Genomic DNA, 13,681 nt, shown 5'->3' on the forward strand with positions numbered 1-13,681 from the left:
AAGGTATTCTCTCTGCATCAGTGGCCCACATTCTTGTTTTCATGGAGCAAGGGTGGCAATATACTCTGAGCCTACAATCTTCTCTACAGGGCTCTAAGTTCTAACATTTCTCAAAGTTCAAAGATTGCTCTCTAGTGGTTCTGATACCACATTGTTGGTGTGGTGGAGCACAGACCACTACACACCAAAGAAGGAATGAGAAAGACAGTGGCAGAACAAGGCATATACATTGCTTCGTGTTCCCACACGAAGGGCAGACAAGTACACGTATTTATAGAGCCCAATTGATTTTGGGCAATATACTAATATACTAAATTGTTGGAAATTCCCTCATGCCAGTTGTACCCAACTCATTCACTTGGCCATTGACAACTCACTCCCCAATTTAGTTTATTCTCTCACACAGCTCCTAAATTGTGGCATATTCTCCTACACTTTATGAAATCTTACTCTGTATGTAACATTTATCCATTAATATTTAGTTCCCTCACTTTCACATGTATGGCCTTTTAATACACACTTACTTCCCCCCTTTGTCCTAACACTCAAAACCGCCGAGTGAACATTATTTCGCATAATATTACAATATCCTCCTGATGGATGCATACTCGGCATTGTAAACTGAGTGTACAAATTGATGGGTATGCTAACTCATCTTTTCTAATATAGTTGGAAACATGACATGCTAAGATGGTAACTACAAAACAGTAATCTCCGTTATAGAAATATTGTTGACGAGAATAACATCAATGATATTATGGAAGAGTGAGCAAGTTGACAATACATAGCCTTTGTTTGAAATCATGCCATGTTATTCTGATATAATGATTTGAATGAATTTGTCTGGAAAGGATGACCATTTAGGGCATTTACTGAATCAGAATGCTGTATAATCTGAAAGTTGTTGCCATTGTGACTGAAGGTTTGATTCACTTTGCAGGTAGAATACATGCCACATGCATCAAGTCAATCAATACAAGCAGCAGCTGAGGCCCCAAAGGAGGCTCTTCCACTTGCTTGTAGGCCCACTTTTAGCTCTGCCTGGAGAACCAAAGATGAATTCAAGGTATCTACAGATGTTTCCTAGTTCAGGTTCATTAATGGTGAGTTTGTCAAAGAAAGTTGTAGGAAACAGATAAGAAAGTTTCATGTACAAGTACTGCCTCTCTTGCTCCTTGGTTGGGGGCAGTGTGGCATGGTGTATGATGACTACCATTGTATGGAATGATAAATGACAAAGGCTATGCTGCAAATAATAACAAATTATACTCCCACGAGAGGTGTGTTCCTTGAAATAAATGGTAACTTCACATTATTTTTCCAACTGTTCCTTGGCTTTGTATTTTGGATCCTTATGTGTGTTTAAGAGGAAGACTGCATCTATGAGAAGCAAACATCTTTGCTATTTAATGTGTTTGAATGCCGTTACTTGAATAATAACTCATAATGGGAAAGAATGTGTTATTTGAACCAATGTTGCAAATATCCAGGGAAAATATCTTCCCAAGGGTCCAAAAAGAAACTTACAGGAAATATAAAAAATAATCATAAAACCCGAAGAGTTCTAACAATATCGGATGAATCGGCAACCTGAAAACTCAGGAGAGTGGGTAATAGTGGGAGAAATAAGAGATATTTGCAACACTGATTCAAACAATGTTGTTCATCAGTACATTCTGACCGTGTAGACTGTTTACATTACAGTTAATCTCTATATTATGACTGTGAGGTCTGTTTTATGTACATGGTTTTATTTTTTAAGTTCTTTCTGTACACTGACATACACAGTTGCTAGGGGTCAGAATCTCAGGAAAGATGCAATTTGAAGTGGCACTCCTCTGAATTAGGCTTTTGGAAGGTGACCTTTGATGGAGCTTCGAAGGGGAATTCATGAAAACAGGCTCTGGGGGAGTTATAAGGAATCACAAAGTTAAATAATATTAAGTTGAAAGATCTGGGGTATTCACTAACAAGCTGGGTTTGGTTGTCTGGACTCTGTTCATAGGCATCGAATATGCCTTGTCTAGGAATGAATAAAATAGAGAATGAAGGTAACCCCAAAATAACTGTAGATTTTCTGTCAAAGGGGACATTGAGGATAATCTGGGAAATAGAGCCAGATTGGAGATGGTGAAATAAATGTTAAAACTCTGAGCAATATCAGCTTGATGATAAAGGCTGGATTACAAGCCAGTGGACCAAACAACCAGTTGATTCTTGAACATGAAATTTGTTGGAGATAATGGTTATACAGTATACTTAGATGAATAATAAACCTCACTAATAGTGATGTAATAATGGGGGGAATTTAATGTAGTCTTTAATGAAGTGGTTACTAGTAAGGTATTTGGGAGTCACGTAACATACAATAGTAAGATATTTGGGAGTCACTCCAATGATACATGGTATGGTGTAATGGATGAATCAATTCACTCTTTATCATGCATGTGTATATCTGTCCATGCGTGTCTGTGTAAAATCTCCCATGGTATCAGAGCCAAAGTGATGAGGAGAAGCCAAGGAAGTGGAAGAAAGGGCCAAGGGGATGCTGTGATTAGAGAAGGCATTGAGGGACTCCAATCACACATAGAGGATGTTGTAACTTAGTTTGACACCCTGGAAGTTACAAAATTTTCAAAAATTTATTTGCCACCTTCCTTCAATTTTATCCTGACCTTGACAAATACCTTTAAATATCATTCCATCTAACCCTTTCCATTGCTAAAGCATGAAGTGTATGAGGTTTATATAAATGTCTTCGAGTTATTTTTAATAGTTTTTTTTTTTAAATAAAATTCAATTTTATAAAATATATATAATTATATTTTTTATAAAATTATTTATTTAAAATATTAAAACTTAGTTTAAAAATAACAAGCCCAATCTCTAAACTATATAAACCACATTTATTATCATATACGTTAGCCAAGTCAAAAAGTCAAAATAAGCCTATGACCCACCCAACTCTTAATCATTAAATTTCCCTAATCTCCATGCCTCGAGATATGTAAAAGTTTAAATCAATAGTTATTGATGGATTTCAGGGGAGGGGGGGCTTGTCTATTTGACCTTTAACCTACCCCCCCAAAAAAATGGTGTTCTCACCTTTATCGTGTTTTACAGTTGTCAGCTTCTGGTTCATTTCAGACCCCCCCCAAAACCACTTACTACCTACATCCCCTCCTGAAAGCCATTATTCGTATTGATTTAAATTCAATGAAATGTGGCGGGAAATGAGACAAAGGAAATTTTATATATTTATGAAATGAGTTTATGGATGGGAGGTGAATTAAAAAGGAGAACCTTGAAAAAGGTAGGAAAGGAGAAGATGAATGTAAAGTTATATAAGAAGATACTAAAAAGGAAAAAAGATGAGTTCATGCAAACAAGGAGAGAAGAGTTAATATATTTAAGCAAGAATAATCCAAAGCTTTTCTGGTAGGAACTGCAACCAAGGAAGAAACAAATTGAAAATAATATTACAGCCAATCAATGGTTTGAATATGCAAGGCAACTCTATGAGAAAGAATCTGAGGCGGAGCCCCCCAGGATCAACACAACTTCAAAGCTCTTCACGTTACAGGAGGTCGAGAATGGAATTAAGAAGTTGAAAACAGGAAAGGCAAAGGACTTGGTCGAACTTCAAGCAGAGTATCCAAAATGGGGAATGAATGCTCTTGCACCGCACATCATGGAAATATTCAACAACATCATTCAGCAAGGATTCCCAAGGGATTGGACAACTAGCCTAACAATACCCCTTTTAAAATTGGAGACATTAATAATCCATCCAACTATAGAACAATTATGATCAATCCTTTGTTTGCAAAGATTTTCGGTAGCATTGTAGAAAACATAATTAGTAAATGGGTAGAAGTAAAAGAAAAGAGGGCAAGAGGACAAGGGGGTTTTAGGTCGAAACATTCTACAATGGATCATGGTATCACGTTGAGACACATTGTTGAAAAGATTTGGGAGGACAAAGAAGAAGTATTTCGCTGCTTTGTTGACTTCAAAAAAGCATTTGACACAGTCCCTAGGGATAAGTTGTGGCGTAGAATGGAAGAATTTGAAATTCTTGTGCATTATAGATCTGTTGTCCATAGACTTTTATGAAGAAGTGAAAGGCAAAATTAGAACCTCAACAGGTATTTCAAAAAGCTTTAGAAGTGACATTAGAGTCAAGAAAGGTTGCCCTCTATCCCCTACTCTTTTTGGTCTATATATTGATAAATTGGAAGAGTGGCTAAATCAGCTAGGTGGAGATGGTGTTCGGTTGGGGGAGTTTGTGATAAAACTTCTTTTATACGCTAATGATATTGTATTGATCCTAAATCAGCTCATGGATTGCAAATGCACTTATACGCCCTTGAGAATTTTTGTAGAGCAGTGGGGATGCAAGTCAATACTAGCAAGACCAAAATAATGATTTTCTCTAATAAAAGAAAGCAGAGCTAGCATACTTTCTTCTTTGAGGACAACATTCTTGAAGAAGTAAATGAGTACAAGTACCTTGGGATTGATTTCAACAACAAACTCAATTGGGAGGACTGCAGAAAGAAGAGAATTTTAGGAGGGTGGAAAGCATTATATGCTCTTCAAAACAGATGTAGAGAGATAGAGTTATGGGATTGGAAAACGATTAAAGTGCTTTTTGGACTCCTAGTTTGCCCAATGATGTTATATGGGTGTGAATTGTGGGCTAGCAACACTCCCATCTCAAAATGGAAACAAATTGAGAAAATCCAAAAACGCTTGATCATGAGCAAGTTCAAAATAAAAAGTTCAGTACCTTATGAGATAATGTTGAGTGAAACAAGAGCAACTCCCATTGAAGCAATTGCTATGGTGCGACTCATAAGATATCTAAAAGAATTGAGTAAATGAAAGTAGGTAGATGGCCTAATGTTATCTTCAATGAAGGCATGAGTGAAAAAAAGAAAACATGGATGAAACAATACTACACATGGATGCAAAAATGGAATATCTACCTCAATGCTTGTCCCACAAATACCAAGGAGCTAAAGGATTTTGTTATGGAGAAGTTTCGTAAAAAGGTATGGGGAAAAGAGTTGGGTAGAAAGAAGAAATATTACATTGAGGAATTCAACCCTACGTGTGATCTACAACAAAAAGAGTTCATTGGAGCTAGCATTTCATGGAGGGCAAAGGTTCTTATTGTTCAATTAAGGGCTAATTCACCTCAACTTCAGTGTGAAACAGGACAGTGGAAAGGCCTAAAGAAGCTTAGGAAGAACGGGTGTGTCCATTTTGCACGTCTGAGGCTATGGAATCGGAAAAACATTTCATTTTGGAATGTGATGCATTCAAAGACATCAGAGAAAGTTATGAGAACATGTTAGCATCAATTTCTTGGCATTGTCTTTTTAGCGAGGGGATTGTTGGAAGGTTGGGCCAGCTCATCATCAATTTGAATCGGAAAAGGATTGAATTGCAAAAAGCGAAAAACAGGGAACTAATGGTCTCATAGACTATTTTTAGTCTCATGGACCTTAAAATATCATTTCATTTCATGTTACAGGTGAAAGTAAAAGGAGTCTGAGTAAAAACATAATTTTACAGAGAGAAAAAACATGGTTTTTTTTGCTATGGTATAAAGATGAGAAATGCACGGGACATAAATTTGGATAAATACTTATCCATTTTTTTTTACAGCAGTAAAAAGGGAAAGTAAAAAATACTTTACCAACCATGGAAAAACAAGACATGGTTTTTAAAATACATGGGGAGGAAATCAGTCAATGGTTTTTATAAATATGTTTATGAATCCATTTATTCATCAATATATTAATTCATGGCAAAACAACACATGGTTTTCAAAACCATAGGAAGGAAATCAGTTGATGGTTTTATGAAATATGTTTATGAATTTTATTTATTCATAAATATATAAATTCATGGCAAAACAAGACATAAATTTCAAAACAAGACATGGATTTCAAACAATGGATGGATTTACGGGATGCAATTATTTGAGGAGATATTTTGAGAATTTCATTTATGAAATTCAAAAAGATAGAGAAATATGAATTTACAGGTTTAAGCAAAATATTTATCAATATATTTTCTTCCCAAATATTTTAAAAAGTGACATAAAATCATTGGCTAATTCAAGTATTGGAGATTCAAAGGAAACCTAGCAAAACATATCAGTCAACCAGATTATAGACATGATTTTAGCACATTTGAAGGAGGAGGAAGATCAAAAGTCATTATTATTCAGATTTGAAGGCAGCGATATCAACATTCAAAGGACACCTAGCAGCAGAAGATCAACAAACTGGGATCAAAGTGCAGTTTTCCAGCAGACAGTTTAAGCAACTCAAGAGTTCAAGGCAGAAGACTTGCAAACAGCTCCAAGTTTCCAACAAATAAATTAGAGATATTATTTTATTTTTAGTTATTGATTCAAGATTTTATTCCACAAATATTGTAACAGTTTAGGAGAGATTTATTCTATATATTGTTTCATTTGTAATGTAAAAGGGGTTGGCTTTTGATGCCAAAAACTTGTCACTTTGTAAAGCTTTTATTACAGAAATCCTAATTGAAGTATTCTAGCTCCAGTTCTTGACAGAAATTGTGTTTCCTATATGTTTTTCTAGTGTTTTCATACCTTATTTCTGCACATGTTCAAAGTAACATAGGAGATCTGGGTAAGAATAGATTGAGTGTCAATCTCTCTGAAATCCCCTGCAAAGTTATAATCATTTAAAGAGATTAATTAACTAGATTGTTTGTCTTGGTTAATTCCTCTACATCTGTTAATTGTTGCCTTCTATCATCTCTTGAATGTGTTTTGTTTGGCTGTAGAAATCTTCTACACATATCCATTCTATTTGGTTGATTAAGTATTCAGTATGACTGCTTAATTATCATGAATTCCCTTATATTCTTCTGTCAAATCCTTTAAAAATCATGTTATTCTGTCAAATTGGATGCTGGCACTTTGACCAAGGACTCTGCAAGAGAGGGATTTATTCATAAACAGAGATTGGACAATCATTAGCAACCACCCAAAATAAATCATAAATCTAGCCATTGTGCTTCATGGGCTGTCGTCTGGTGACAATTAACAATGTTAAACAAAGCCTTGTAACAATTGAGGGAGCCCCCTCTGGTTCAAGGGCCAGCTTGAACCTAAAGACTGGTCGAGTTGGTTTCTTGGCGTAGTTTTTGCAGCCAAGAACTGCCTATGAGAAACAAGTACAACAGAGGAATTTCCAGGTACATTCGAACTTCTAGGTTGAAATCTGAAACTCAGTGTACTCGAAAGAAAATTAAGGTTCGTTTACATTTGGTGAAAGGTTTGTTGAGGTTTTCATTGCCGACCACCTACATGTGTTGTTGGGAGTTTGAACCATAATTTTCCACGCTCTGCTGTGAGTTCTACGCATCCTCTTCAACCAGGTCTAAACCTTGGGTCTCATCTCTGCATTTGTGGCACTGTGGATTCGATGCACTGATCACTGTGACTTCATACATGTGGCGACCAGCGACAGTTGTGCTTTGTTGCCACCCACTGCTGGCCAGATTCAATGGTGTAGAACTTAGTAGTCACCACTCACATTGCCATCCACAATTAGGTGTGGTTCTATGATTTTTAAAAATTTTTATATTATATTTTTTTTATTGTATATATTTTGTATATAATTTATATATTTTTTTCACATGTGGGAAAACCTATCATAAATCAGTTGTCAAACTAGCAGTGAGGACAACCATCTCTAGCTGCTAACCGCGAATGCAGGTTGACTGACCATCAAGGAAAACCACGCTACTTGGAATAACCCACTGGTGGTCCACAAGGGGGCAGGCTTTCACTCTTGCTAGATGTCTCTAGGTCTTGGGCTGTTAACCTGTTTCCTTACGTCCGAGGAAGACGAGCTCTTAGCCAAGCAGAAGCAGTTTTAGGGCATACTCCATGCCCATATAATTTATTATATTATTATATATTATAATGCCACTTAATAAGTTAATAGACAATATTTTGTCGATCAGAAGGGCATTTCACGGGGCTCTGATGGCGGAAGTGAAGAAAATAATGGTGGCCGTGGACGACAGTGAACTCAGTCATTATGCTCAGCAATGGGCTTTAAACAACCGGCATCTTTATGGAAGCGCTGTTTCTCTTGTGATATTTCACGCTCAACCAGTGGTAGCCTTCAACACCGCTGCACCAATGGGGATAACAACTCCTGGATTAATTGAAACGATTTTGGTTCAACAGAAGCAGGTTTCTCAAGCAATCCTTTCTCGTGCTAAAGAGATATGTGCTCAGGAAAATGATATGGACAGCGAGAGAGCCGGGAAGACAATGAAAGGGAAAGCCTGTGTTAACTTTTCTGAAAACCTGCCTGCCCATTCGAGCTGCGCGACAGGATTCAGTCAGCGCGTTGATGTAGATTTACGGCTCAGGGCGAGGGAAGATGGGAATCTGGTGACTTCCGAGGGGTGCCTGGGCATCTTGAATATGCTCATTTGGAGATTCGTTGCCAAATGGGGGCAAATGAAGGTTGCATACAAAGTGTTTGAGAAAAGTCCTGAACGAGATGCTATTGATTGGAATGAGTCGCTTTCTGGTTCTGTGAAGAATGGGAGAGAGGACGACGCACTGGGACTGTTCTGGGCAATGCCTGAGAGAAATGTGGTCTCATGCACTGCCATGTTTACAGGACATGCGCAGAATTGTTGTATGGACAGGGCACTTCTGGCCGGAAGCAAGCAGCGATTCTGCTCCTCATTTTCGCCAGATTTGCTTGCAGAGGTTCCTCTATTGATTCAGCCAGATCTGTTGGAAGAATCTCAGGAATTTCAAATCCAAGTCAAACTACTGGGCAAGACAAGGATGCATTGGGTTCGAACAACAGATCTAGTCCAGGATCTTTTGCAAAAACTGGAAAGCCGGATGGGGATCCCCTCCTCCTTCCTCAGACTGTTATATGAGGGTAAGCAACTAATGAGCCCCCTTCCTCTCTCTTTTTACAGCATTCATAAGGACGCCTCTATCGAGGCTTCTTTTCGTTTAAGAGGTGGTTCCTTTGGGCAGACCTCCTCTGCCCCTTCTTTCTCTTACAAAGATGCAGCTAGCAAAGACGCTGCGCAACCACAGTCCGCTTCGAAAGCAGCCCACCCAAACGCGGCTCCAAAGCCTTTTGTGGTAGACAAATCAGAGGAAATTCCTTCCATCAATTTCTCTCACGCCGAAATTGAAAATCGTTTATAGATTTTTGAAGAATCAGCACTCATCTGCAGATTTAATGGGCTTTGGCCTCGCACAGCAGATCTATACCAATGGATCCACTCCACTTGGACCAAAAAAAGCAAGATTTACTTATGTTCAAAAGGGTTCTTCATTGTGGTTTTTGACTCAAGTGAAGATTACCAGAAGGCCTTAATGGGAGGCCCTTGGTTCTGGGGTGCGGCTGGGCTCTTTCTCACTCCCTGGTTTCCAGAATTTGACCCTTCTACAGCAGTCATCACCAAGCTTCCGATTTGGGTCAGGCTCCCGAATCTTCCAGCTCATCTATGGCATGTATCTGTTTTCATTGCCATTGGAGAGACTTTAGGACGGTACCTGGCTGTAGACAGCTCAAGAAAGGAAAATGGTCTTTTCACCTACGGCAGACTTTGTGCAGAAATAGATATCAGTAAAGGACTTCCGGATCAGATTAATCTCAAGATTGGAGACTTCCACTGGACTCAAACCTTGGATTACGAGAACACAGCCTTCAGATGCCGCCATTGCCATCAAACGGGGCACCTCCAGAATACATGTCCTCAGTTCCTCCAAAAAAAGAAGAATCTAAATCGCAAACCCAAAGCCAAGCGCTGGAATCCTTGTGAGCCTCCCCGCTCAATGGGCAGTCTAGATTTCTCTAGTTCGGATGAGGAGGAAACTGAAGCTGTTTTGCAGAAGGATGAGGCTACGGTAGCAGATGTGCAGAATGATGTGATTCCGATAGATACTCCCTCGGGAGCTCCAGCAGTCTCCTCTGACCCTCAGTTTTCTCAGAAACGTACTCATTGTTCTTCTTCCTCAGATTCTGATAAGGAAATTCAGCCGCCAGTGCAGAATAGTCTACAGATTGTCTTGGCTCAGCCAAACTCCACTGGGTGGGTCAAAGTAAACAAGAAAAAAGGCAAAAAATGTCGTGTGGCTGGAAATGATTCCTCGGGGTAGTTCTCTGAGTTGAGTTCTTTCTTTTTGTTCTCCTTTGTCTACTGAGTCCTTTCTTGGATTGTCTCTTAGCGCGAGGTGGTAGCCTATCCCCTGTGGCTCCCTTGCTTTTCTGCTTCGCTTGCTTGCAAGCTTGATTGTACTATACTTTTCTTTTTTTAATAGAATTAGTCTTTATTCAGAAAAAAAAATAAGTTAATAGACAATAATAATGAATAAAATATAGAATATAATTATAAATTATAGTATATTTATATATATATATATATATATATATATATATATATATATATATATATATATATATATATATATATATATCAATGTTGCAAACATCCCGATTTTATCGTGATAAAATTGTGAAATCATGATTTTTTGGCTTAGCCGATGTTTGTTGTTTTTTACCAATATTTTGGTAGTATCTTAATTTTGCCGATGTTTGGAGATTTTTATCGATATTTTCTCGATTTTTACAATTTTTTATTTTTATTTTCTGGACCCTTGCCGATTTTATCCCAATGCCGATGTTTGCAACATTGATATACATAAAGGCTCGTCATTAAGTTCGAGAATCTATACTTAATATATACTATATTTAAACCTCATTAAAAAAATCGAATTCAAATTGAATTTTATTCGTGTCGAACTCGAACCCAAACCTAAAACATGTGACATTGGTCACATGTCGACTCAAAATAAATATGAGTTACTTTGTTTGGAGATTGATTAAAGTTAGGAATACACATGACAATATGAATAAAACTACCTAGAAAGATGATGACATGCAGTTTGTGAGAAGAACAACAGCGAAAGCAGACACTCGCATAAACAAAGATTTTGGAACTCATGTGAGAGTGCCTTTAACGTTGCTTTTGTGAACTACTTGTTATCCACCGGAATGGGTAATCCCATAAGAGAAAACTTTTCTCCTACATTGGATAGTCAACCAGCGAACAACCCCTGTTAGTCACTTCTTGATGATGATATGCCATGTGCCTTCGTCATCTGCATCAATCACATACCTCTTGCCATTCGACATTTGCTCTTAGATGAAGGTGGGCTGCTATTCAAAACGTACTTTGATAATTTTGCATCCGGGTGCTTATACTTGTTTGTTTTGGGCATTTAGCATGGATAAAGGGGTGATCTAGAAGATTGACCAATCATGACTATTCTGTCATCTTACAAGGGGGGGTTAATATTTAGCCCTAGTCTAGTGGGACCTCTCTTAAGGCCTTAGGGTTATAAGAGGGGCACTACTTGGAAAAGGCGTTGTCTAAACATTATATGTTTTGGAGTATTTATCTTGAATTTGGTGTATTTTCTTTTGATCATATCTTGATGTTAATTGTTTAAAATCAGTGTTTGACTACATATATGGATTCAACACCTTGAAAAACCCTTGGGACACCTGGATTGTGGAGAGTTCACAACTCAAACTTGTGATTCCAACAAACCCTTGCCGGATTCTAGGTAAATTAGGCTAGAAAATATGTCGGAAAAACCTCCAAAAGTATAACAGATAGACTATAGCCTTGGAAAACCCAAATTGATATAGCGTGTTAATTTTCCCTTACACCTTACTTGACACTTTCCATGTCACATTACAAACCCCTATATACCATCTCCTTTCTTCGGGTCAAACTTGTCATTCGTTCATTAGGATTTGGCATCCACTTGTCCACATCCTAGAGTAGGGTTGGGAAACATTTCCCTAGAGGTTGAAGCAGCTAAAATAATGGAAAAGCATATTATGACCACAATAAAAGAAAAAGAAGAAATTCAAAATGCAAAAGATGGTCGGGACATTTTTTTTTTCCACTGGAAAAATTGTAATCTTTCATTATGATTGAAAAATTACATGTTGTAGATGCCTTTCGGCATATGCTGCGTTTGCCTTTTGCCATCTCTGTAAACAGATTCAAAAATGGTGTTCAAAGAATGATGCATAGATCCTTCATCATCACACAGGGTGTACGGATTTCAGGAAAATAAACATGAAAACAATATTAATGTATAGGTGGGGAAAAGTCAGAATTTTCTCCCTTTTTTCTTCTCAACCTTTCTCCAACCCCCCTGTGACTCTGTTGGAGTTATAAGTGCTAGTGTTGTTTCAGCCATAGGTTGTGGATTGTCTTTATCAGAGTCTGATGTGTCTGATATGTGTTGACGTTTGGTTCTGCTCATATCCATAGTATCTGATATCCTTGCCAATGCTGTGTCTATATGTTCCTGTGGATTTGTGTCTTCTACTTCTGATTCTTTGTTCATCTGATTGGTCTCATTGGGGTTAACATATTCCATCTCTTCTTCCTCCTCGTCATCTGAGAGAGGTGGAGGAAATTGCCACCCCTTTACTTGTTTTCCCGTTTTCTTCTTTCTGCAGTTGTCTTTTTTGGCGGCTGGACACGTGCTTTGTAGGTGTCCTGTTTGTCGGCAAATTCGGCATCTGAATGCAGTGTTTTCATAATCTAGAACCTGAGTCCAGCTCCTCTGTCTATGCTTCAGCTGAATTTGATCTTGCAGGCCTTTGCTGAGGTCTACTTCCACACATATTCATGCAAAAGTATAAATTCTTGCCTCCACTTGTTGGGTGTCCATTTTAATGTAGCGCCCAGTAGTATTTCCAATTCCAACTAGTACTTGATGATTCCAGAGATGTATTGGGAGATTGTGTAGCCGCACCCAAACTGGCATCTTGGAGACAACCATTGTATTTGCATCAAAATCTAGGAACCATGGTGTGATGAAGAGTCATGTGGATCCCCATAACCAAGGTCCTTCCTGTATTACTATGTCTCTGTCTATTGCTGATAGAAAGTTCACTATGAAGAAACCCTTGGAACAAAGGTGTATTTCACATTGTGTGGTCCAATTTGTGAAGATCCAATGAAATAGGTCAGTCAGTTTGGGCCAAAAGCAGTTAAATCTACATATTATTGCTTGTCTTTCATATATTGTGTAGTGCTTATCTGTTTCTGGTATATCTATGTTGTATTCTGGTGTATGATTCAGCTGTTCCACAATATATGGCCTAGCATCCATACCTGATAGATTTGGTGCTGCTCCTTCTGTATTTTTCCCTTGTAGAATGTTTTTGAAGGAAATACTGCCTGGTTTTTTCCCCTGTTGTGTTTCTGTGAATTTTATTGTACCAGTGCCACTTCCTTCAGCCCTGTGAGGATTTCTGCTGTTGACGGTTGCACCCCCTCTTATTCTTAGATTGAGGATGATTGTTGACAGGGGTGCAATTTTGTATTCCCAGAGGTATTTTGTGTCTTGTAGCACTCTGCCCCCATGTATCAGATTTTGTGATCTGATGGGGTATCCCAGCTGTTGCATTATAATTTCCTGCATTTGCTTAACAGAGTCTGTCTCTTTTACCCAAATTAGTTTCAATTTTCCCTCCGGGGTTTTAACAAATACTTGGAAACTGTGAGCTCTTACCAGGGATCCAGATCTTGTTTTCCGCTGTGCGTG

The 13,681-nt window shown here is 38.1% G+C and overlaps 1 protein-coding gene across 2 annotated transcripts in view; it reads left to right on the forward strand.

Annotated features, from left to right (window-relative positions):
- The window catches only part of LOC149256563 (exopolysaccharide production negative regulator), a 226,594-nt gene that overhangs the window by 52,128 nt on the left and 160,785 nt on the right, over positions 1 to 13,681 (forward strand). For both annotated transcript variants that reach the window (XM_089460782.1, XM_089460781.1), the window contains exon 3: positions 941 to 1,066. In XM_089460782.1, the coding sequence (XP_089316908.1) occupies positions 941 to 1,066 (126 nt within the window). The remainder of the gene's footprint in view (positions 1 to 940; positions 1,067 to 13,681) is intronic.

The sequence above is a fragment of the Pinus tabuliformis genome, chromosome 7 (genome assembly GCF_031772625.1).
Source record: "Pinus tabuliformis cultivar Carrire ecotype Pingquan chromosome 7, CPIR1, whole genome shotgun sequence".
Lineage (NCBI taxonomy): Eukaryota > Viridiplantae > Streptophyta > Pinopsida > Pinales > Pinaceae > Pinus > Pinus tabuliformis.